The sequence below is a fragment of the Pseudorasbora parva genome, chromosome 23 (assembly GCF_024679245.1).
Source record: "Pseudorasbora parva isolate DD20220531a chromosome 23, ASM2467924v1, whole genome shotgun sequence".
NCBI classification, from domain to species: domain Eukaryota; kingdom Metazoa; phylum Chordata; class Actinopteri; order Cypriniformes; family Gobionidae; genus Pseudorasbora; species Pseudorasbora parva.
In genome coordinates this window covers 7,931,561-7,958,136 of record NC_090194.1, presented here as the reverse complement: position 1 = coordinate 7,958,136, position 26,576 = coordinate 7,931,561, and the positions used below count along the sequence as shown (strand labels likewise).

The following is a 26,576-nucleotide window of genomic DNA, read 5'->3' as shown; positions in this document are numbered from 1 at the left end:
TAATATATAAAACTAAAATAATATAAAACTAAAATAAAACATTATTTACATCATGCTTTGCAAAATGACCCTGGACTACAAAAGGCGCTATGAAAAAACAACAAAAATAAAAATAATAATTCCAGAAGTCTATGCATAATCACTAAAACAAGGTATTAAAATTAACCAAAATAATTTCAACGACAAAACAAACAATTGTGTGTGTGTGTGTGTGTGTATATATATATATATATATATATATATATATATATATATATATATATATATATATATATATATATATATATATATATATATATATATATATATATAATATAAAAATTTGGTTTGTCCTTGAAATTATATATATGGGCAGTTGCTACTGGGAATGAAGGAATCAAAGATACGATGAGGCATCAGGTGAGAAAAAAAAAAGAAAAGCAGAAAAAAAATACATTCCCATTTGTAGCCAGATTGACTAAAGTGGTCTCTTATTCTTTTCCAGAGCTGTAAATACAATCTTTTCTTGTTCAAAAAGTCTGTACGCTTCATAAGTCTATAACATACTATATACATTAATCAGTTAACACAGATGTTAAACATACTAGCATGACAGTTTTGCGGTCCTAAACTAAATAAAAATCACAAAAACAGCAGCATAAACAGCAAAACACTGTAAAACGCCAGATGTGTGATGAGTGATTAATATGTAGTTGTCGTGTGTGAATTATTGACGAGACAAAGACGGCACATAAATACATAAACAGCTCTTCGTTTAAGTGAAACACACCTGTGGGCTTTCTGTCCTGGAATAATTTTAAATATGCACATTTCTATATCTGTACAAACCTTGAAGCACCAGCAAAAATGTAATTAAAGAGCTTTTGTATAGTCCATGGAATAAAACCGATTTCCTGTCATCATGAGTTCTCATAGCAAAACATTGCCGGTCGAAGGGCAGACTTGGATATCTACCAAGAATATTTGGTCATTCTTATGCGGAGTGTAGGGTTTGTTGAGGCCCCCTAATGGGCCCTGGAGCCCTGGTTGAGAACCACTGCTGTATATGGATTCCATTAATAAAATCAGTCCATAAGCACCTACCCAAACTTCAGAGAACTGATGAGAAAGTATGTGGTAAAACTATGCATGTTCTCTTTCACACCGGGCCCTATTTTAGCGATCTGAGTGCATGTTCTGAAGCGCATGGCTAACTTCGTGTCCGAATCCACTTTTGCTAATATAACGATAAACAACAAACCAATCAGAGTCTCATCTCCTACTTCCTTTAAAAGCCAGTTGAGCTTGCCTTGCACCATGGCAGATGCACTCTTTACACGGCAGAATTTGTAAGCCGTGTTTCTCCAGAGAGGAATCCTTTTTTTTTTAATACCTAAAATGTTTGTGCTGCTGCTCCCTGTGACTGTAATAAGCAGAGTGTATGCGAGTCGTTCACCCACCTATAGGAGTATATTACTAATGCACCCTTTAAATAACACAAAAAATACTGCGCTATTTACTTTAGACCAGGTTTTTGTTGGTCAATCGTGCAGTCGTTTTTAGTTCCTCAAAATAGCAATACACCTGGTTTTCAGAAACAGCACACCTATGGGCGAAGATGGGCGCAAGTGCATTGATTATTTTCACATCCAACACCACACTGTTGAAATAGCAACTGCGTCGGACTGAAAATAGCAAACAACACTTGCTTCACGCGTGGCGTCACATTACACTTGGTGTATGGGCCCACCTAGTTAAAGTGATAGTTCACCCCAAAATGAAAACGTACTCCGCTTTGTCATTCTAAACCTGTATGATTGACTTTGAAAAGAAGATTTGACTCCGATGTTGTTTTGGACCTCATTTACTCTGTGAAAACAACAGAAGAAAGTCATACAGGTTTGGAACAACATGAGGGTGAATAAATAAGGTACATGAAGAATAGTCTCTAGTGTATGGCATTATTGAGGTTTTGATTTCAGATCAGCACACAACTTCAGGCCGAGTCCTCAGTTGCACGAACACAAGCATCCAGAATAATTAAGGACTTGTTTGTCCAGTTAATGGTCAATAGTACTCTCTCACGCCGGACAAAGATGTCTTTGGGCTCTGACTACGCAAGCGTTGGGCTCGGAGCGAGATTCGGGCCAGTCTGTCGATCTCCTGCTGGCTTCCGAAGGGGTGAGTGCTTTCCCAGACACGGGGCCGTTCCTCCCAGGCTAGTAGAGGAGGGTAAGAGAGCAGGTATTGGCTGGAGTGATGATAGTCGGGTGTGGATCGGCCCTCGCTAAAGCCCAGCGGGTGAAGGCTAGATGCGGTGTCGTAGTGATCCGGGTCACGGTATTCTTCATAAATAGGCGAGTTGTTGTCATCCAGCGTTAGAGACGTGTGGAAATCTCTCTGGCCCGAGTATCGTCGTAACGGGTAGCCAGTTTGCAGCGATAGGGTGCTACCATCCAACCGAACGCTGCCGCCCAGACGGGTAGGGGTACCGCCTAACCGTGTAGGGGTCAGGGGAGGTGGGGGAGCAGGAAGGGGTGGGGGCGGTGGTGTAGGAGTCTGGTCTCGAGGCGGTGATTCCAAGCCTGGGAGACACGGGTCAAGCCACTCTGTCGTTTGCCATTGGTAGGCTGGAAAATACATGCAGAGTATCAAAAAGTGCAGAGGTATGCAAACTTCATTAGACGTAACTTTCAAGTCTTCAAAATTAATTATTAATAACAACCACTGCCAACAACAATGCTACTACTACTACTAATAAACAATAAATTCAGCTTTGCCACCACAGGAATAATATACATTTTAAACCTATTAAAGTAGAAAAGTTATTTACAGAATATTACTATTTATTGTATTTTGATCAAATAAATGCAGTGAACATAAAAGATATATACATATATACACACACTTTATTGCCAAAAGTTTTAGGACACCTGCATTTACATGCACAACATGAACTTTACTGACATCCCATTTAATATGGAGTTGGCCCACCCTTTGCAGCTATAACAGCTTCAACTCTTCAAGGAAGTTTTTCCACCATTCTACTAGAAGCGCATTTGTGAGGTCAGGCACTGATGTTGGACAAGAAGGCCTGGCTACAGTCTCCACTCAAATTCATGCCAAATGTGTTCTATCGGGTTAAGGTCAGGTCTTTGTGCAGGTCAGTCGAGTTCTTCCACACCAAACTGGCTGATGCATATCTTGCTTTGTGCTTTGCCTTGCTTTGTAGTCATGTTGGAACAGGAAGGGGCTATCTCCAAATTGTTCCCACAAAGTTGGGAGTAGGGCTGGGCGATATGGCCAAAATTTCATATCCCGATATAGCTCATTTGATATCCCGATAACGATATACATAACGATATAGCAATTTTTCTGTTAATTTAGTTTATGAATAGTCTATACAAAATTGCAATGTGGAAATGCAGTTTGAAATGATATACAAAACAAATAAAGGTAGTATGGACTACATTTTTATTTTATTTAGAACTTTTTTTCCAGCAAGACAGTTGGTAAAGTTAACACCTGCCTAGGGATGTTAACCGATGACTGTTTGACCGATGGTTGACCGTATCAACGTTAACCGATCAAAGTTGTTGATTAAAAAAAAAAAAAGTGATCTCTAAATGAGTCTATTATAGACAGTGGACTAAACACTACTACAGTTAGCCGTCTCATTCCAAAATCTTTTTGTGTGAAGTGAACAAATCCCTCGCACTCAATTTTTCATAACTCGCCTGTTTGTACTTAATAAACCAATAAGAACATTTGGCGCGAGGTCACAGCTTTTGGGTTTGCGCGCTCACAAGGTTTGCAAAAAGACAGGCTAAAACACTCGAGGTTAGAGCCAGAGCTGACGACGGGATGAAGCGTCATTCCGCATAAGATGGGCTTATATTTGGAAATATATTACATCTGTAACACATAAGGTGTTGATCATCATCTTCCTTTATTATTGTTAGCACTACCTCGAACTAAAGCGGCGTCTCTTCGGAGCTGTCATTTTCTTAAATGAGCTGCGGCAATGTTTCAAATGAGCTTCTTACGCTAGACAAACGCCTTTATTTTCAACGCGATCACCTTGTACCCAAACCATTTCGAAACTAAGGAGCCATTTGTCCTCAGATTACAAACAAGCTCCTCGGCGGCGCGTTTGCGGGACTCGTGTTTCGCGCTGTGGGGGATTAAAAAAAGTGACGTGAGTGGAAGGGAGGCGGCAGCGCTAGGACAGTGTGTGTGTGTGTGTGTGTGTGTGTGTGTGTGTGAGAGAGAGAAGGAGCGCGGCTCGCGGCTGTTATTTCAAATAGCGCAGCATATTTTAAACTAATCGGTTAACCGGTTTCAACCGGCTAATGAGGCTCAGTGGTCGGTCAAGAAAATGTTTAGTTTTCGCCATCCCTACACATGCCATTAAAATATTTCAATATATGGCTATATGGTGTGCCACGCGTAAAAGCCCGTTGGAGCGTCTGTGTCTGAAGTTTGTTTTGAGCGCTTATGCCACCACTCTGGCATAATTACTCTGAGAATTACACTGGTCTGAACCGCGTCATGTTTGTTTATGTATTATTGCAGCGTGCATGGGCATGCCGTGGCGTGAGGTGCATCTTGACGTAAAATTCTGCCGTAAACGCCTTATCGTGGCGTGAGCGATAGAGCCTTATATAAAACGATAGACATTTTCTATCGTCCAGACGATATATTTCGTCATATCGCCCAGCCCTAGTTGGGAGTATGAAATTGTCCAAAATGTCTTGGTATACTGAATAATTAAGAGTTCCTTTCACTGGAACTAACCCTAACACTTCCTTTCACTATTGTAACACCATAATCCCCCCTGCACCAAACTTTATATTTGGGACACTGCATTCAGACAAGTACTGATCTCCAGGCCAAACCCAGATTTGCACAGGTGGCAACCCATCACGGCACTACACTTGAAATCACTGAGCCCCTGAGAGCGACCCATTCTTTTACAAATGTTTGTAGAAGCGTCTGTATCCCTAGGTGCTTGATTTTTATAGACCTGTGGCCATGAAAATTATTGGAACCTGGATTTAATTATTTGGAGGGGTGTCTCAATACTTTTGGCAATATAGTATAAATATAAAAAAAAAATATTTTGTGAATTATTTAGTATTTTTCCATAAAAATCATGGGAGTTTGTTGATATTCATGGGAACCTTGATATTTAAATACCGAAGCAGCATTTTAGATAAGAGCTATGATTTAATTTCCTGTTTAGTACAGTAAACGCAGATATGAGCTCTTACAATTCATAAAATACTCTTTGACGAATTCCACGCATATCTCATCCTCACAGTGGAGGTGTGGGCTTGCTGTGAAGACATAAAATGTAAAATGTTTCAGGGGGAGTTAAATGATTTATGACATGATGGGGGGAAAAAAGGCAAATTAAAAACAAAACAGTCAGAATAATAGACTTGTTTATGCTTGATGAAATAGTGTGGAATGGAAATGTAATGCTTTATAAATACATACGACCAAGTGAAACAAAGGGACTGATAAAGTAAAATTTCCATTTTAAAGTAAAATGGAAAATAAAAGCAAACATAAAGTGGACTCACAGGTGGTACTGTGAGGCTGCACATCACCCAGACCTGCAACTGTTAGGAGAAGAGGAAAACACATCATGTATCACTGCTTATGTTGACCAAGTTTAATGCGACTTAGTCAACATTCTAGCTGGCCTGGAAAAACATTTGTATAAAAAAAATCAGATTTTGGCAATAGATACCTAGTGAATATTATCATTCTTATTTTCTATATGTAAGGGTTGTAAAATGTGTATATATGTAAAAATAACAGCTAATTGATATTTAATTAACATTTAAAATGTCTTAAATGAAAACAATATTAAAAATATAAATTAATTAAATGTATCCATTTAAAATGTATATTAATTAATGATTATTAATATTATACTATTAAAGTAAAATCAATCTGATTACATTGAAATCCCGCTCCTTGTGGGCCACTGTCCTGTCGAGTTTAGCTCCAACCCCAATTAAACACCTGAACCAGCTAATCAAGCTCCTACTAGGCATAATAACACGCCGCATCCCAAGTTTATGGGAAGAAAAACTACATCGTTTTGAGTGTGTAGCAGAAGAGTAGGCATGCTTCGGGACATTAAATACTACTTAGTCATAATTTTGTCTTTAACTGACAGCTCTGTCACTTTAGTTATGTGCATCCTGTCACCGTTTAAACTGTCCTGTCAATTACCTTGTCACAGATAAAATCCTCCACATTCAATTTAATTTAATTTCCTCCTGTTGTAGCAGAGGCGTTGATATTTTTGAATTTCTGAGAACTTTCCTTGTGTTTGCAATTTGCGTGATGCATTTAAAAGGTAATGAACAAATTTATCTTTACAAAAGTTCACAATGCTGTTGTAATTTATACGTAGTGTGGATGATATTGAAATTGAATAAATATATTTTTGTGAGGTTAGATATTGATTATTAATCACTCAAACCAGTTTATATAAGCCTCTTTACTTAACTTTAGCACTTCTACCATGTTTGTAGTTTTTTTAACACGTTATTTGCGTTTGTAGTTCTAATGGAATCCTCATCCAATGTGCAATGGGTTATGGGCAATATTAACGGTTAGAGTGCGCTTTTCAGATTCTAACCGGAAAAAGTAATTCAACATTATACAATTTGGGACACCCTATTTCTAATTTCAAATACTATTGAAGATGGATAGTCTCTGAATTGGAAAAGTGCAACGCCTGCCAGGTAATGAGACGAGGCTGTTTTTTTTTTTCTTTAAATTGAATGTCAGTGGAGAGGCTTCACAACGCTGAATAAACCACTTTGGTGAGGAAATAGCTTATCATTTAATGATCCGACAGCCTATCTTCTAATCTTCGACATGTATGCTCTTAAACATTTGTTTTGGATTTAACCATTTTACACAAAAAGAACAGTATTTTTCACAGGCAATTTAATGACAGGTGTGATTCAGTTTGAGGCACTTATTCATTTCTATGGTATCCACAAACAGTGACTGACTGTCGCACAACTGAAATATGATTGCTTATCGAGGAATACATGAGCCAAGTTAGCCGCTACACTTTCTCCAATGGTAGAGCCACAGACCCCCGTATCTCCCAATAATAAGTAGACTGGGTACACCCAGCTTGATCTGCCGGCGATTTGATTTCACCCTGCAACTCGTTACATCTAGAATCTACAACCGGTACATTCATTTCTACTGCTTCTGTTACACTTTAGCGGGAACCAATCACAGACTGGCTTATCCACCTGGCGCGCTATTGGCGGGTTTAAAATGATGATGGATAGAGAAACGATAGGTTGTTGCCCGTTGATCATGCCTCTTGTGTTCTGATTGGTCGAAGGACTATCCAATTGCGTACAGAGTCATTTGAACTATGCCCGTTGATCACACCTCTTGTGCAGTAGAAAATACAGAGCAGACTCCCCAGACCAATGTTCAATCTTAAATTAAGCTTGGTCTGGTGATAGCCAGACAAAATAATAAGACCATCTCTGATAGAAACTTCCAGACAGGTGCATTAGGCAAGTTGGAGCTAAACTCTGCAGAATAGTGTCCCTCCAGGACCAAGTTTGAACACCACTGTTACACCAGTGTAATATAGAAATAGTAATAATGAGTTACAAACATCATCTCAAGGTAACAACTGAAAGTTTACACTTTTTAAAGTCGAAGAATACTGGTTCGAGATCCACAAACATTGTTAAACCAGGAGCATGTCCTACTTGGGTAAATCGCACCGTGCTGTTTAGCATAACCAACAAAAACAGTCCACTTTCATCCGGACCTCTGAGAAGGAAGGTGGAGCTGTAAACTCCTCAGACAGCATGAATTACCATAGCATGTGAGACTTAAGCAAACAGCTTGTTTTTGCACTGATTGGAAACCGCTTTAGTCTAGAGCAGGTTTAATTAGAGACTGGTTCTGGTGCACTTGGAAACCAGGTCACTGCCATGGAGGATATGAATGCTGTTCTTCAGTAACTAAGGGGTAGTTCAATAGTTCAGGTTTTCAGTGTAACTCGATTATGAGAGATAGTCTAAACCCTGGTTTTATACGAGTCTACAGTTGTGCAGTTTAATTAACGCATCTGATCCTACTTTCTCCAGCGTGGACTGAACTCCAGCACGATTAGATACTTCGCTCTGGCTTTTTCCTTTACCTTTTCATGCAGCATGGTTTTTGATCCCTGTAATATTTAAACAGAATAACATAGATTATTACTAAAGGACTCTACAGCTCAATACTTTCTCTCAATTGCAGCACTCTGTGGTCAGTTTTTCTTCTACAATGATGCTAAACTGTGTAATTGACCGCTGTATCCAGGCAACTGCTTTCCTAGCAGCGAGATGTCTCCCGTATAACTCCATGACCTCTTTCCTCTCACATAACGCTTTCACCTCAAATCATTTCATTTATTTGCCTAGTAGCCATGCAAGCAGGAAAGTCAAGGTCTCGATTACTTGGATTTATTTTGCATGAAAAAATAAATTTACTAAAAATTAAATGCTTAGAATAAAGAAGAATTTTTAAAAATCAATCAATTTTATATATAAATAATAATATATACAACAACTGATTTAGTAATATTTAAAAAAGAAAACTAAATAATATTTGTTAAATCCTTTAGGGAAAAAAGCAAGATACGGTAAGTGTGATTAGAAGTGGCCACGCCCACTTCAAACGTTTTGGCATCCCGTCACAAACATGAATGGAAATTCTTAACTTTTATTTAAAATCATTTGTCTTTAGCCAAGGATTCCAATTATATAAGAATATATCTGCAACTAATATTTTAAATTATTAAGCCGATTGGGGTGCGCATTGGTGATTGTAGACAGAGAGGGTACTAGCAGCCCTCAAAGTTTCAAGTCTCTACATCTTACAGTTTAGTCTGCCCGATCAGTTTTAGGGCAGAGTTGATCTTTGAAAACCCTAACAGTTGTAATAGTGTCTCAGCGCTAGGTATTTGAACCCCTAAAAAAATGAAGATTAATTATTTATTTTTTATAAATGTTAAATTCTTTTGAGAAAAAAAAAACTTAATTCGATAAGACAAAGCTCTAGGCCAATATTTAAAAAAAGAAAATATGTTAAATTAATTTTGACAATATTTTGCAGCCACATAACTAATACTGAAGTATTTAATAAGTCAAGTTTGCTTTAGGCAATATGAAAATTGATTCATACCTTCATTTTCAATTGTGTCCACTGCATTATTTACCAGTCTTATCACCGTCACTATGGAGGCTAGGGCATAAATAAGTGTAAAATGTCAGGCAACAATTGAATAAATGATCAAGCATTTCAAACTAACATCAAACATTCAATGAAAAGCTTACATAAGCATTTATATAAAACATTTCTTGTTTGTAATCCTCCAGCGTCATGAAATGTGTTAAAAGCAAGTGGACCTCTGATGTGTCAGTCTGACATCTATTTTGCACAGCAGAAGTGATAATACACTACTGAGTCATGATAGCAGTCGCGTTTGGAGAGCATATCAAAGGCAGATGGATTGTAATTACTGCTCTGACCTATTCAGGCTGTCACTTTGTTAAAGCAGGGTAGGGTTATCACTAATCCTCACGATTTCCTTTTGGAAAGATCAAACAAAGCAAGTCATCTTAATTAGGTGAATGGAATAATCAGTTACTTTGGCCTAATATTAGGTTATTATATTACGGGTGTGTGCGTGAGATTGTATGTATAGGTTAATGTGATAATGTTGCTCTTGTGTGTGGTATATAGATGTAGGAAGTGAACCAGAGTTGACTTAAAGGGCACCTATTATGCAAAACATTTGAACACAGTAAATGTGTGTTGGGAGTGTGTACACAACCACCCTATAATGATAAAAATCACCTGCTGCTTTTTTTTTTAAATCCCCATAAATCATAAGCGCAGTCTTTTGTACTTGCTTGTTTTGGTTCCTGGGGGGTTACCTACAACCCCAAAACGCCCCTGGTCAGACTACACTTTTCGTTCCATTGACTTGCATTCAAATGCAAAGTAGTTTAAGATTTTGAGAGTCTTTTATGGTGTTTTTTTCTCCTTTTTGGAGTTTGACTGTCATTGCATTGAAGAGAGCAGATTGGACATTCTGCTAAACTTTGTTTGTTGAAAATAAAGTCATGTCAGAATGACATGAGAGCAAGTAAACAACTTCCCTTTTGGCATTTCAAAAGCAGACTAATACAAAGAGCTGATGAGTGCAAAGAGGCAAGGCTTACATAACAAAAAGTGAAAAAACATCAATGCAAAGGGTTTATTCATTATGTTATCTATTCATTATGCTGCTTTTGTGGTTTATCCAGAAACTGCAGTCTTGCTCTAATGATTTCTGTAGGAACATGTGGGATTTGGACTGTGAAATGTAGATTCTAGAGCCTAATATTTTAGTGGTTACAGAACTAACTGAGTGGTTAAAACACCCATTAGGAAAAAAAGCCCTCAAGAAACAGTTCACCTTTAACACATTTTCTGAACTTATCCAGAGTGGTGAAACTTCAAAAATTCTTTGAGCAGTGGAAGTTTTTTTTAGTTGGAGGTCGTTTGGAGGTTAAGGACTTTGGGCACGCAATGCATGTATCTCACCATTGTCATCACAGGAATCGGACTGGAAAGACCTGAGGGAGTGTGCCTCACTGGTGCTGCTGTCGGAGAAGCAAGTGACTTCCTCTGCTGCATTTCCAGCTTCTACAGAACAATACAACAGCAGATCCTTATACAGATCCATACACATATTGTGTGAATGTAGAGCACAAAAGAATATGTAAACCCAGTCATACCTACAAGTAAACTCAACAGGGATTAACAATAGCAATGATCCAGGCCCAGTGTGAGAGTTGTCACAATGTCTTTCATAATTTTCCAGCTAAGTTGTGTTTATAGCAGTCATGGAGTTATATTACAGCTGTAAAATGTCCACCTATGATGCACATTAAAAACTAATACAGTTGTTTAATTAATTTATGTAAATATTAAAAAAAACTTTACTGATAGTGAATGCAATGACAAAACAAAAAATAATTGAGTAGTATTATATTTCATACTTCATAGAAGTATAATTTATTCCTGTTATGGAATATCTGGATTTTGAATGGAAGCTTGTTTCAACCACAGAATAAACATTTTTTAAAACATAATTGCAACTTTTTACCTCACAATTGTCATTTTTTTTCTCAGAATTGTGAGATTTAATTTCAGCATTGCGAGACGATTCCAGAATTGCAATATCATTTCAGAATTGAGATATTTCAGAATTGTCAGAAATTAGCCTGGATGCCAGCCAAACTCAGCCCCACCCACAATTCTGTCTGGACATTATCCATAGAGGAGTAATTATGCCCAAACAGAAATCAGGTTTTCCGGAAAAAAAATTGCATTTAGCGGGAAAATGTGTGTTCTTTTTGTAAGGTTGCCTGCTAAAATTTGCATTCCTAGGTCTATACATCACATAATTAAGGTCGCGTCAACCCGCAGACATAGAAAAGAACTTGCGAAAAAAAACGCGGACTTGGCAACACAGTGCAGTTGACTTCTGTTGACAACTAATGTTATGTGTCGCTCCATTGCACTGATTGGTTCTAGTTCTATCCAATTTATGTCTTTCCTTGTTTGGCTGAAACACGCCTCATAATCACAGCCTAATGGAGCAGTTTCAGACTCATATTCTGACTAGAATTGAGAATGTCAACTTCTAGAAAACTAGAAACGTCGGACTAGTCAGAATTGCGAGATATAATTGTCAGAAATGGTCGGAGTTGCGAGATATAATTTCAGAAATAGTCAGAATTTACAGAATTAGTGCAAATTGTGAGCTAATTTCAGAATTGCAAGATAGTATAGTAGACTATTTCTGACAAATCTGAAATTCTATGTTGAAATCAGCTGTGCAAACCAATATTTTTGTTGATCTTTTGATCTTTGAATACATAAATGCTGTTATTTTGAACTGAATTAATCAATTAACAAAAGACTGCAAAATTATTATAATTTTTTTGCGGTGGGGGCCTGTGAAAATATTGACATGTCTAGTCTGAACAACTGGCCCATTTGCATTCATCAAACAAACATCTAATATCCAAAATCAGACATGCACATATGCACAAACAAACTGCATTGAGAGCTTAATGCTCTCTACGGCATGCAAATCTTTCAAATCTGCTAAAGTGAAAGAGCAATAATATCCGTCCTATATTTATCCCAGACGACACTGCTAAAGCCAACAAACAGTTCATGACAGACGAGTTGTGCTTGAAGAAAACACTAACACGACCAAGGTCATTCATTTTAGATACCGCGCGCAGATAAAATCTGTGGAAACAACATGCCACCCGTTTACGTGTTAAGTGGAAATGTAATAATCACCCTCGCACATGTTCTAGCTGCCTACCTGCATGGCCAGACCATTAAATATTTTATGAGGAAAAGGCTCCTGTTGGCTGCTATAGCACAGCAGATGGTTCTGATTCCTATAAACTGGTTTTGAAACAATTTATGAGTCCCTGGTTAATTTTTCAATAGAGCCAAATTGAAAAATCGCTGAATACGAAATCATGGAAAAAAGATAGATTTTACATAAAGTAGTGGCCAAAAGTGATGTCCGGCCTAGGTAAATTGACCCTTTATTCAAATATTATTAAAATAGTTTTTATTTACCAAACTACACTGACAATTTTTTTCTGAACCAAGAAATTGCTAACTGATTATATTGTCGTCATTTGCTTTTTCCTGTAAGCGTCTTGTTTTTCTAAGATTTTTTGGCAAATAATTTTGTCAGAAATACCTTAACCAAGTCAGTTTTTTTTCCATCCTTCATATTTAAAATGATAATAAATAACCATATATTCCTCATATTTTAATAATTTCATTGAACTTGTAGGGTTATTAAAAACTAATATCCCATCCTGACATCTCTTGTGGCCACTACTGTATATATCGCTGTGATTTAAAGCATTAATATGCATAGCATTTATAATGTGGATGTTTTTTGTTTGAATCACGAGGATAGACTCTAAATGCGTTACTTCCTCCCTTTGTGTGAAAGCTTCATGTTATCTCTAAGGTAATTGCGCGCCATCACACATTATTGTATGACGGATTTTGCGAATGGCGATCAGAGTGCATATGTATAATCTCATCCACACAAAGGCTGGCATTTAATTGGCCACGGGGAGTTATGGAGTCACGCTGAAATCGCTCTGGCTGCAGCTCTGTCAACCTCCATTTGATCTGAGACGAGTGGAGAGTGTGCGCCACATCGTTACCCTCGGTTCTGTATGCTTCCTCTCCGTCCGCCTGATAACCTCTGTCTTCCCACTCCAGAGCTCGGACTTGATGCTCCATAGTGTTGTCTTCATCTTCCTCGTCCTCGTCCTCCTCTTCCCAAGGTGGTTTGCGGATAGAGCTGCGTTCCGATGGGTTCGGGGACATGGACGGGGGAAGATTGGGCGCCACGCTGCAGACGGCCACACCTCTCCGCGGCATCCCGAGGATGTGTGGCGGATCTGCCTGGAAGGTGCTCATCTGGGGAGGACAGGAGAGGGTGGACAGCCCTCCTTCTGCCTTCTCTGTTTCCCCTCGTGGGATTCCCTGGTAGCAGGGAAGCGTGTAGGCCGTGGGCCGCACCATGACCTGGGGCGGCCCTCCTGCGCTGTCACTCCGGTAGAGGCTGGCACGACACTCGCCGCTGACACGGACGGCTTTGAACTCGATGCCCTCAGCTCCCATGCCAGTCTTCTGCAGCATGTAGTTGGTCTCTGTGGAGATGCCCACTGCCTCCCCCCGGCTCCAGTCCTTCCGGAGAACTTTTTTACGGAATGCGGCCAGCAAGGTCAGCAGAACTAGCACCACGAAGAGCAACACGCCAATACCAATAATCTCTCCCGGTCCGACGTACGATAGCGCCTCAGCCTGAGTGTCTGGCCCGTCTAGCGATGGCTGCCCGCAGAACTGACCCTCGAAGCCCACAGTGCAGTTACAGTAGAAGGCTCCAAATGTGTTCACACACACCCCTCCATTTTCACACTCCTCCCTCTCGCATTCGTTCACATCCTCGTCGCATCTGTGGACAGAAGGATTTGTTTGTGTTAGTAAGCTAGTATTTAATTCCCAACAGCGTATATTTTTCCCAGGATTTTTTGATGATTTAACATTTTTTTTGTGAGATAAATATCTTTAATGAATAAAAGCACCATAGCATAGCTACTGCACGCTTATTAAAATTGCAAATTATTTACTTGTAGCATCTGATCATATCGTATAATCAATACTAATTTTACTTGATCTTAGTGCTGTGTTCAACACTATAAATCATAACATAGCCTACTCTTAGATCAACTACAAAATGTTGTCATGTGACATGAAGAATAATTTTGGTTTTAATAAGATTTCCCAAAAAATAGGCAAGAACAAACCTGGTGTCTGCCACGATACCAGTTCATTCTGACAACAAAGCACTCGAATGCAACAAGCTCGTAATCACGACTTCTGAAGTGAGAATTATGACATTTGACGTGATAGCACGTGAAGGCAGCATAAACTGCAACATGCTGTTGGTTTCTGATGCAGAAAAGTTAGTTCATGCATTCATGACCCCTGAATATTACTACCTGCACCCACAATAAACAAGCTACAATTAATCCAAAATGCAGCTTCTAGAGTTCTTACCAGGTCAAGAAAATGATTATATAACACTAATTTTATCATCTTGACAAAAATGTTTACTACTGTACAGCACTGGTACAACGCCTGTTTAAATGTGCTTTATATATAAACTTGATCTCGACCCTGGTTAGGCTACCTATTAAGTTCCATATTGTTTACAAAGTATTGCTACTGACCTATAAGGCCCTAAATGGTTTAGCTCCAGTATATTTAACTGATCATCTTCCACGATACTATCAATCGCGCTCTTTAAGGTCACAAAAATTGTACCTAGGGTATTTTCGCACTTGGCTCCTCATTCCCAAACATCATCAGGAAGGCTATTAGTATTCCAGAGACACTATCCCAGTTTAATGCATCTCTTTAGCCAAGCATTCATATAATGCATCTCATAACCTTGTACTCCAGTTATATCAGATCAAATGCACATGATTATCTTTGCTTAATGTTATGAACAGCAGCTACGCTCATTACTTTCCACTTGTTTTTCTGTTATATCTCAGGATGCCCATCCCAAAGTAACTAGCTAGAGACTACGCCAGCTCCAGTTTGGATCCAGCCTGTTCCAGTGGTTAACTGCATGATTTGTATTATCTTAGAACTGGACATTTCTGACATATGGACATTAGTTTGACACAGTCACCTCTGCTCTGATAACAGATTACTCTAAATTACTGCTTTGAAACGTTAAAAGCGCCATACACATTGATGTAAATTGAATTAATAGTATTATTTTCTTTCAACTTACACTACCATTCAAAAGAATTGGGTTCATTATGTTATCAAAACAATTGTTATACATTACACAGTAAATACTACATAGCATTATTGTCTCTCATTATCTGATTGGTCCACAGAAGCAGAGAGAGGTTTTTGGCTGCCACATTTAGCAGAACTCAAATTCCAGCCTCTGCTGCAAATAGCAAATATGTGATTATCTGCTGTTCAGAGAACTCTTTACAAGTTCTCAGAGTGCGAGAAAGTTCAATAAATTTTTCCAAGTGAGCATAAGAGAACATAATGAAAGGATTGTTTGTTGCGTAACATAATGACATAGCTGGAGAGGCAGAGAAAGTAGTTATACAGTAGTTATATAAATCAATTGGGTTTTCATTACTTTCTGTACCCTATATAAAAAAGGACCTTTCAAGGAAAAGGGCACAGGTCTCAGTATCCAATTTTTCTGTTTAGATGTAGGTTTATTTTTGCTAGAAGTAACAACAGCATCATCTAGTGGAGAAATAACTCAAATCCATCTCATATAAAAAAATTAAACAAGCATCATGGCACAAAGAAATTAGAGAAGCCATCATTGGATTTCTGTGATGGATAGCTCTAAAGCTCTGTTCTTCATTTATTAAATGATTTTAGTAATTAGTAAGAAAGGTCTAATTAACACAAGTAAACAACAAACCCATTTTATAGTGTCACGTATGTATTGAACTAGTAGTTCAAACAATCAAGGTCTCAGATGGAAAAACAGCAGGTGAACACTGAGGATAATGACTTTCAGACGAGTGTAATTAAAGTGAGCTGCGTGTTACCTGCTCTCTACAGCACAACCAAACATATTTCAGAAGAAACACCGTTTGATCACTAAAGAAATGGCTTCTTAAACTGTGCTTCTTTTTCATAAGTGAGATAAAGATAAAAATCATGTCCAGACAAAGTCCTCAGATTTTCAGATTTGATCATTTATATACCTTTAGATATGTTTTAAATAAATAATATACATATTTGATTCGTTGTAGACATTAATAACATCATTATTATATATAGTGTATTTATACAGTGTATATATCAGGGATAACTCGTCTTACTTAACACCTTCCTAATATTGTGTCAGTCCCTCTTTTGCTGCCAAAACAGCAGATCCTTTAAGTCCTGTAAGTCGCGAGGTGGGGCCTCAATGGATCGGACTTGTTTGTTCAGCACATCCCACAGATGCTTGATTGGATTAAGATCTGGGCATTTAGAGGCCAAGTCAACACCTCAAACTTATGTTCCTCAAACCATTCCTGAACAATTTTTGCTTTGGCGCGCAGGGTGAACTATCCTGCTGAAAGAGGCCACAGCCACCAGGGAATACCTTTCCATGAAATGTGTACAACAATTCTTAGGTTTGCAACAATTCTTAGGTGGGTGGTACGTGTAAAAGTAACATCCACATTGAGGGCGGAGCCCAAGGTTTCCCAGCAGAACATTGCCCAAAGCATCACACTGCTTCTGTTGGCTTGCCTTCTTCCCATAGTGCATTCTGGTGCCATGTGTTCCCCAGATAAGCGATCTGCACCCAGCCATCAACGTGATGTTTAAAAAAATAATAAAGATTCATTAGATCAGGCCACCCTATTCCATCGCTCCTTGGTCCAGTTCTGATGCTCACATGCCCACTGTTGGTGCTTTCGGCAGTGGACAGGGGTCAGCATGGGCACCCTGACTGGTCTGCGGCTATGCAGCTCCATATGCATCAAACTGTGATGCGCTGTTTTTCACTGAAAAACAGTCACCCTAGTCGTCTAGCTAGCCATCAAAATTTGGCCCTTGTCAAACTCTCTCAAATCACCCATTTTTCCTGTTCCTAACACATCAACTTTGACGACAAAATGTGCTGCCTAATATATCACCCACTAACAGGTGCTGTGATGGAGTTCATTGTTATTAACTTTTGTGTGTGTGTGTGTGTGTGTATATATATAATATATATATATCCTGTCCTGTGGGGGCGAAAATGCCTTGTTGATGCTAGAGGTCAGAGGAGAATGGGCCGACTGATTCAAGCTGATAGAAGAGCAACTTTGCTGTGTACCTCGGTTGTAACGAGTGGTTATTTCAGTCAAAGCATTTGTGAAAGTCACAACACGCACCACCTTTCAAAATTAAACCTAAAATTCTTCAGTATTATATAAAGTTTTCAGTACTTTTACTTAAAGATTTATCAGACTCACCAGGTGGTATTAGTGTATTGGACATATAATATAAACTCTCAAAATATATACAGTTCAATTTATTATATAGTTCAAAGTGGTTGACATGCTCTCGGTGACACTAATAAAATATGTATTACCTTAATATATCAAATATGATTAAAACATAAATATTTATACATGATCAAATCTGAAAGTCTGAGGATATTATTTTTCCTTTTTAATTCTCATATATATTGTTAACACTCGTCTTTGTTACCACCAAACTGTATGGTGTGTTGAAGTCATTAAGGTCTGAAATGTACTCAAGATTATTGGTAAATGGTCATATAGTACCTACTAGTGAAATAAAATGTCTTACGTGAGTCCTGTGAAGCCTTTGAGGCAGCCGCAGAGGAAGGTGTTCCCCACAGCCTTACAATCACCCCCGTTCTGACAAGGTGAGGGCATGCAGGACGTCACCTCCATCTCACACCAAGACCCTGTGAACTGTGGCAGGCAGCTGCAGGAGAAATCTGGGGACAAATGCAGTAAAAACCGAGACGTATAAGACAAAGCTAATGACTAAAATCTGAACAACCCTGTTGAGCATTATGAGCTTTCTAATTCTCACCACCAGAGGGCAGCTTTGCACAAGACGCTCCATTCTGGCACGGCCCTCCGAGGCATGGATCAGGATATAAAACACATCCCAACTTCACATCACTCAGCCCAGCCACCTCTGCATATCGGCTCCTCTTATTTTGTAGAGGGAGTTCATTCCCGTTGAGCATGAGCGACTCGAGGCACCCTTGGAAGCCTTCTTGTGCCCGTGGGGGTCTCTGGCCGCCTCTGCCCACTGGTCTGTGCAACACCTGAGCCCCGAAGAACAGCGTTCCGTCTGCAGCCAGGGGCCAGATACGGACAGGGGCCCGCGCAGAACGCCGGCGCTCCACATAGCTATCATCCAGCGAAAGGAGAGTGTAGTTACTGGTGAGTTCCAGGGTCACGGTGTGCCAGGACCCATCATTGATTGGACGACCGGAGATCCCCAGTATGTCCAATCTGTTGTCACAGTCCATCTGAAACCACAGACGCCCTTCCTCTATCTGAACAAACACAGACATACAACCATTCACTACAGCGAAAAACAATTGGGCGATTCCAAATAACGTTTTTATACCCATGAAGATGTGTAGGATTAGTCTTTTTATTGCCTCCTTTGCCAATTAAATTCCACATGGCTACATTATGCAAAGCAATTTAGATTTTTGCATTACAATAAAATATGGGGTAAAACTGCTTAATTAACAAGAAATGTTTGTAGATATATTGGCCCTCATTTATCAAAAGTGCGTACACCAAATTTCCAGCGTACACCTTGCGTACACTCAAACCCACGGTGACTTTGAGATTTATCAATATGGACGTTGGCGTACGGCACGCTCAAATCCTACGCCAGCTCAGGAGGTGGTGTACGCACGTTTGAGTTAGTGGGAAAACGCGCAGAAAAGCAATTCCTAACACCACAAAACGCACTGACAAGATATGCTATATGACCCACTGTTAAAAACCACAACAACAACATTCATAGTTTATTTTTGTGCAACATGAACGTCAATGTTTAATTTTTGTGACTTTACCAAAGCGTTTGATCTGTAGGCATATGTATTCCTCCAGTCGCGAGCCTGTGCGCTTTATCTGACGTTTCAGGCCCGCCTGGCCCGGCAGCTGCGCACGGACTGGGACTAAAATAATTCAGACTGACAAAATAATAAAAATGACCTTCTTCTTTTAAATAATAATAAAATCAATAAAAACGACATTCTTCTTCTAAATAACAAGCGTCATTAAGAATAATAATCATAATAATAAAAAGAAGAATTTTACAAATTGTCAAGTAATTATTAATGTGAATGAATCTTACTCCACATCACATATCACTATTGTACACCCCAATACATGTGCCGTGATACGAAATTAAATGCTAATTTTTTCAAAACATGCTGTAAAATAATGCATTGTGATGGTAATTTATCATCCAAACAGCTTTAAACTGCTGGAGTGCGCTTCTCAACCTCCACACTATTAACAGTACTCGTTATTTGTGTCCATATTTTGTTTTTGTAGGTGCCTTTAATTCCACTCTTTAAACTCCCAAATAAAACAATTTCGGGTTTTTTTTCCACTTCCCTGGTGACGGTCTCGATGGGCGCATCTCAATCATCTCAATAGTTCAGTAGTCAGAGCACTGATCAGGGAGTCAGCCCGTTGACTTATGTCCTAATCAGTGCCCTGACTAGTGGACTAGTGAGATGATTGAGCGCGCCCGATCTCCACGTCGGAGAAGTTTCGTTTCTTTGCCGTCTTCTGTTTGTCCATGGCGTAAAATGAGGGCGTGCGGGAGGCGGAGACTTGAATATATAGGGGCGTGTTATTCTAATGAGGATCGTTTTCAGCCGCCGCATTTATCAAGGGCAGGTATTGCGTACACCTGGATTGCAGAGGTACGCACAGCTTCATAAATCAGGCGGTGAGAGGAGTGTAAGCATAATCTTACGCCAACATATACACCAGTTTCTACGCAAGATTGATAAATGAGGGCCATTGTGCCCTTTACTAATATTGGCACCCTTTGTACTTTAAATATGAGCAAAGGCAGCTGTGAAAATATTTCATTGTCCTGATGGACGATCCAACCACGAGATGAGATTTCTAGCAGAAGCATCAGGTTTTGATTTTTTTATCTTTTGATATTTACTAGAATCCATGATACCATGTGTCTGAACAAGATGTCCAGTACCTCCAGCAAAAAATAGCCCCAAAAAATTAAAGCTCCAGTTTTTTTTTTTGTTTTTTTTTAATTAAAGATCAAAAGAATAAACAATGAAAATGTATTTTCACAGCTCCCTTTGCTCATATTTACCAAGGGTGCCGCTATTAGTGGAGGGCACTGTATATTTTCACATCTTACCTTGAGCAATGTGCAGGGGTCAGCGCGTGTGTACATGATGACTCCTTGGCTCTGCAGCGTTCTGATTCTCAAGCCCAGCTTCATGTCTCTGTTCTTATCACTCTCCGTCACTCTGTATTTGATGTAACTGTTCCCTGCAAAGCTCAAAGATGTCTGGCCTACCAACACAGGCACAGAAATCAGTCAGTCAAAGAAAAAAAGGGCTATTTATACATTGTTTGACCACAATGTACACTGAAATGTAACTTAAATTATTAAATATATATTAAATATTTGACATACTCGGGGTATTCCACAAGAGAAAGTCACTATTTGAAAGGAAATTTAATGTTAATGTAAGTTTTGCCAGTTATATCAAGCTAAAAGAAAATGCATTCAGAAAAGGAATTTTTATTTTTAAACTTGGAACTGCTCAAAATGAACATTTCTATGTGGTATTACTCGTATGATAGCATGCTATATAGCACCTTCCTAATATAATGTTGGTCCCCGTTTTGGTGCCAAAACAACCCTAACCCGAAGAGACATGGACTCCACTCGACCCCTGAAGGTGTGCTGTGATATCTGACACCAAGATGTTGGCAGCAGATCTTTTAAGCTGTGAGGTGGGGCCTCCATGGACCGGACTTGTTCAGCATCAGTGTTATTCACTTCACCCGGTCATAATGTTATGCCTGATCAGTGTATGTAAACAATGCATACATACATCAATCAATGTATTCATTAAAATTAATACAAATACATTACACAGTTACACTCTTTTTATGATTTAAAATCAGTAGTAAAAAAAATTATATTTAAATAAAATAATTGTATTTTTCCTTTTTTTGTTAGGTCATGTGACCCTTGATGAATCACCTGGTAAAGGCGTGTTGTTTAAAAATTTATTTTCTGAAGCGTTACCCGCTTGAGACAAATTTACATTTTGGAAAACAAATTAACAAGATGCAAAACACTTTTACCAGTCCCAAAACCAATTTAAAATGACAGATTCTTAACTGAAAAGGAAAGCACCACACACTGGAAGTGACACGGTGAATGGAATACTGACTGCTGATTGGACAAGACGCATGTCAATCAAGACATACAGAAATTATACAGCTGGCTGCATGTGTAAATATAAGAGCCATCTATTTTACCGGGTAATTTAGTGCAATTATGGAGAAAGAAAAACATCTCATTTTAAATATGCCTGCCACCCTTTGGTTGGGTCAGACAAAATTACCTAAGAACCCAATCTGATAAGTAGGAGAGTGGTGTGTAAGAACAAAAGATTTAGCTTTTAAAACAAGCAACCTGAGTCCCAGTCTCCATTTCACAATCCCTTTCTTCTCCCAACCTTTCACTTATCAGCTTGAAGAGGCATTTAATTTTAAATAAAAATAAAGTGTCTAATTGTTTTCCAATCTATATATATATATATATATATATATATATATATATATATATATATATATATATATATATATATATATATATATATATATAAACAAACACTGGAGTTAAAATGCTATGAGAGTTATGTTTTATTTGGTTTTGTTGACCACCTGGTGTCATATCCGAGCAACACACACACATACTATTTGAGCCATTTGAACACCACTCTGCCACTTATCAGCTCAGGTTCTTTAGTAATTTTGTCTGACCCAACCAGATAGTGGTAGGCATATTTAAAATTAAAAGTTTTTCTATCTCCATAATTGCACTAAATTACCCAGTAAAATAGACGGCCCTAATATTTGCACATGCAAATCAACTTTCTCCTGCCGCAGCCAGCTGTATAATTTCTGTATGTCTTGATTGACATACGTCTCGTCCAATCAGCGGTCAGTATTCCAATCACCGTGTCACTTCCGGTGTGGTGCATTCCCTTTCCGTTAAGAATCTGTCTTTGTACATTTGTTTTGGGACTGGTAAAAGTGGTTTGCATCTTGATAATTTGTTTTCTAAAATGTAAATTAGTTTCGTTCTTTGATAAAAGTGTTTTGCCCTTTCACACTTTGTAATATTGTTTTGCACTTCCCGGCCACCGATCTTACCCGTATATTTTTTTTTCCCCCCGTTTCTTATTAGCAAAAATATTCGCTTTACAGTTATGAATCAAATTAATACAGTATCAAATAAATATATATTTTATGAAAATAAAAAAACAGGATATATTCATATCTTTTTAAAAACAGCTTTTCCAATGCTGTTCATGTATTTGCTGTTACTATTAAAATTTTTAACTGCTTCCTTTTTGCACTTGAATATTTACCAGCCTCAAAGTCACTGTTACATTGTACGCGTTACAAGTGTTGCTAACCCTCTTTTTGCAATGAGATGCTGCTTTACCCAGGGTTAAAGGTGGCCTTAGGTCAGAGTTTAAAAAGGAGCAGCGTGAAAAGCATATTTGAGTCTAACCTGCGCATTTGTCCAGCGTGTCAGGCAGACACTGACAGAGAGAGGGCGCTGTGGGGCCGCTGCGCACACACTGCATGTCTGACGGACACGTTTGGCCATCGCAAAGCTCTAGAGAAGATGGACATATTCCTCCTGCGGTGGGCAAAAAAAAGATAGAAAGCAAGCAAATGGGAATTTTCCGACTCAGGCTACTGTTTGAATTGAATCAACCAGGATAAATAATGCATACTATGAAATGCATCCTAGAATAAATATTTGAATTAGTTTAGCCCGTTTTATAATTTGAGACGGCAGCGGAGCCCTAACCTGGGCATGTACACATCTCCTTCCTGCTGAAGCGTGGAGACACAAAGCTCACTCTGGAGGTGGTGTAGGTGACCACGCCGATGGGATCGAGACTGAGGGTGAGCTCACAGACTCGCTCCTCACACTCAAGCTCCCCCGAGCAGCTCTGATCCAGGATGCTGACCACCCGCAGCGCTCCCTTTAGTAAACCCTTAGTCTCTTCCAGCTTGAGAGCCAGTTCTCCAGGGCCCACAAAACCTCCGTCTGGAGTCTCCACGGCAAGAAGCACCTCCAGCTGACTGGAGCGACTCAGTGGCTGCACTCCTAAAATGTGAAGGGGGTCTGGCCCGTCAAGAACACCCGTCCCGTCAGCAACCAGTGAGCTACGAAGCACCTTCTTCAGGTCTTCCATGTAAACACCCACAAAATCCTCAGGGGACAGGTCTTGGAAACGCAGAGTCACTGCGTTCTGCACCATCTCGTCTGTGGCTTGTTCCACCTTGACATTAACGGCCACTGTCACAGAAAACCGCCCGTCGCTGACTGTAGCGTTTAGGGAGTATCTGAGAGAAAAACATTGTGTTACAGACAAAGTTATTATCATATATTTGTATCTATTTTTGGCTTTAGTCAGATACAGAACAGTTTTGAGAGAGAACATGAAGTTAAGTAGGAGGGGGGAGGGGGGGGTGATCTGGAAAAGAAACATGGGCTGGGACTTGAACGCGGGTTTCTGAAGTGCATTTGGGTTACATGTCAAAGCGTTGCTCATGAGGCTATGACTATTAAAGGGATAGGTCACCCATTTACTCTGCCTCAGCACTCTCCCAACATTCTTCAAAATACCTTCTCATACAGGTTTGAAACAACATAAGGGTGAGTTTTCATTTTTGGGTGAACTAACCCATTAAAAACATTTGTTTACTTGAAATAAAGCTGAAATAAAATAGAATAAATATTAGTAAGAAAACTTGAATTAAATGAAATTGTTCCATTGGCAATAAACTGAAATAAGTTAAGGCACTAAAATGATTAAAAATAGCACCATTTAAAAAATAAAATAAAACTATGACAAAAAGTTAAATTAATAATAATTTAACTAAAATAACATGAAAAATATAAAAATAAAACCTAATTCAAAATATTAATACAACTATCAAAAATAAAATAAAAACGCTGGTTACTGATTATTAATGAACAAATATGCAGTTTCAGAAGCATAAAAACATGTGGAAATATATATAGATTATTATCCAATAATATAAAAACTTAATATAAAGAATATAATATAAAATAAAATCTGAATCTGCTAGGTGTTTTCTTTATCTGTTTATTTTTTAAATTTCACAAATTGTCTGAGAAACTTTTACAATGGCTTCATTTATTTTGCCTATTTTTCACATTTTTTGTCTAGATTGGGTTGTTTTATGCTTGTCCTAGAATATTTATTACTAGAAATATTGACTATGACAGCTGTCATTTCCACCACATTCAATTTTGCACAAATAGTTTTCTATTTGTCTATATAATTATTACTAATGCTTTACAGTCATGGTCTTTTTTTAACATTAGTTAATGCATTAACTAATATAAACTAACAGTTAATTAATATTTTTTCATATTGATAATTATCTTCATAAATGCTAGATATAAAGCTTTAGAATTTGCATTAGCTAGATGTCTCTTGCAGGACATCATTAGAATACTAATTCAACTTTAAATAAAACAAATAAAAAAAACTACCGAAGTGTGAAAAGTGTGTTTTAAAGGGAGTATATTTTCATATCAAGGTGACAGACCACAAGTGCCCATTACATAAAAAAAATACTTTAAAGGTTTAGTTCACTCAAAAATGAAAATTCTGTCATTAATTACTCCTAAAAACCTTGACCTTCGTTCATCTCTCGCAACACAAATTAAGATATTTTTGATGGGGCGTGTCGGAGTTCTGTGCAGAACGGCAGCTCATCACTGGCCAGCTCGTGAACGTGAACGGTGTCGGCCAATAGTGAGCCGGCGTTCTGACGTAGAACTCGGAAGCTCTGCACCGTGTGTGCCATGTCAAACGCATAGAAGAAAGGCGCAGGCGAGAAGAAATTGTCGAATAACATGCGCACAAAAAATAATTCACGTCGCTCCATAACATTAAAGGAACTGTATGTAAGATGTATTTCAATTAATCATAAAATGGTCCTGATTTGTCACTAGACATTAAGAAATCATGTTAATTTAAAATACTTATATCACTGACAACAGTAGTCCGGCCAGGATATTGTCATTTAAAAGTTGTTGTTGCAGCCCTCAACTGATGTTGATGTTTTGGCCTGAAGCTCCGCCCTCCACCTATCGACCAATCACAAAGTCAGTAGTGTTTCGGCATCCGGGTTGCCAGATCTGCTCTAGTTACCACAGCTGCAGCTACAAACGTTCCTGCTGATCCTGCAGCCTATCTGGCAACCTCGAGTCAGGGGGAGGGGGAGAGGGGATACACCTGCAGTACCAGTTTTGGCCACAATCTTACATACACTTCCTTTAATGTTGACCCACTGGAGTCACATGGACTATTTTAATGATGTCTTCACTACCTTTCTGGACCTTGAAAGTTGCAATGATGTTGCTGCCTATGTGTGATTCAGAAAGCACTCAGATTGCATCAAAAATATCTGAAGTATTTTTATATAAAATATCTTGTGTTCCGAAGACAAAGGTCTTATGGGTTTGGAACGACATAAGGGTGAGTAATTAATAACAGAACTTTCATTTTTGGGTGAACCATAAATTTCAAAACGTAAATGTTGTTTTTTAAATTAAGGTTGCGCTTCATTTACCTTCCAGGCTCCAAGCCATTTAGTGCCACAATCTTCCCGTCCTGTCTGTTGATTTTGAAAAGACTCTTTGTTTGTGCTCTCTGACTGAAAGAAAGAACATCATTCTCGTCTCGGTCTGTGGCATAGACCTTTCCTATAATCCCGCCAGGAAACACATCTGCTGCCATGACAATGTTGATTTCCAGTGGGAAGGCCACAGGTTTGAAGAGGCTGTCTCCGATGACACGCACAAACACAAAGGATGTGGAGGACAGACGAGGCTTTCCAGAGTCACGCACCTTGTTGACAAGGACAAGAACACATTGTACAATTTTACAGCTTCACACTAAATAAATGCATTCAATCCCATAAAAATACCTTTAGTTGAAGAAACACTTTCTATGTTCCAGATGTTGATTTCTCTTTGATACATGAAGGTTACATTCAAATCGTCTAGGACCCTTTTTTACCACCCATCCGTCCATTCATTGTTTCACGGAGAGA

General features: G+C 38.7%; 1 protein-coding gene across 4 annotated transcripts in view; it reads right to left on the bottom strand.

Annotated features, from left to right (window-relative positions):
* Positions 1 to 290: 290 nt before the first annotated feature.
* Positions 291 to 26,576, bottom strand: part of LOC137062904 (protocadherin Fat 3) — a 71,982-nt gene continuing 45,696 nt past the window's right edge. For 2 of the 4 annotated variants that reach the window (XM_067433844.1, XM_067433846.1), the window contains 12 exons: positions 26,094 to 26,371; positions 23,287 to 23,828; positions 22,981 to 23,112; positions 20,578 to 20,735; positions 18,238 to 18,712; positions 17,986 to 18,139; positions 13,299 to 14,095; positions 10,624 to 10,725; positions 9,217 to 9,276; positions 5,568 to 5,606; positions 5,253 to 5,318; positions 291 to 2,609 (listed from right to left, as the gene is read on the bottom strand). In XM_067433844.1, the coding sequence (XP_067289945.1) occupies positions 2,047 to 2,609; positions 5,253 to 5,318; positions 5,568 to 5,606; positions 9,217 to 9,276; positions 10,624 to 10,725; positions 13,299 to 14,095; positions 17,986 to 18,139; positions 18,238 to 18,712; positions 20,578 to 20,735; positions 22,981 to 23,112; positions 23,287 to 23,828; positions 26,094 to 26,371 (3,366 nt within the window). In that variant the 3' untranslated portion in view covers positions 291 to 2,046. The remainder of the gene's footprint in view (positions 2,610 to 5,252; positions 5,319 to 5,567; positions 5,607 to 9,216; positions 9,277 to 10,623; positions 10,726 to 13,298; positions 14,096 to 17,985; positions 18,140 to 18,237; positions 18,713 to 20,577; positions 20,736 to 22,980; positions 23,113 to 23,286; positions 23,829 to 26,093; positions 26,372 to 26,576) is intronic. The other 2 variants (XM_067433845.1, XM_067433847.1) reach the window with 2 other exon arrangements.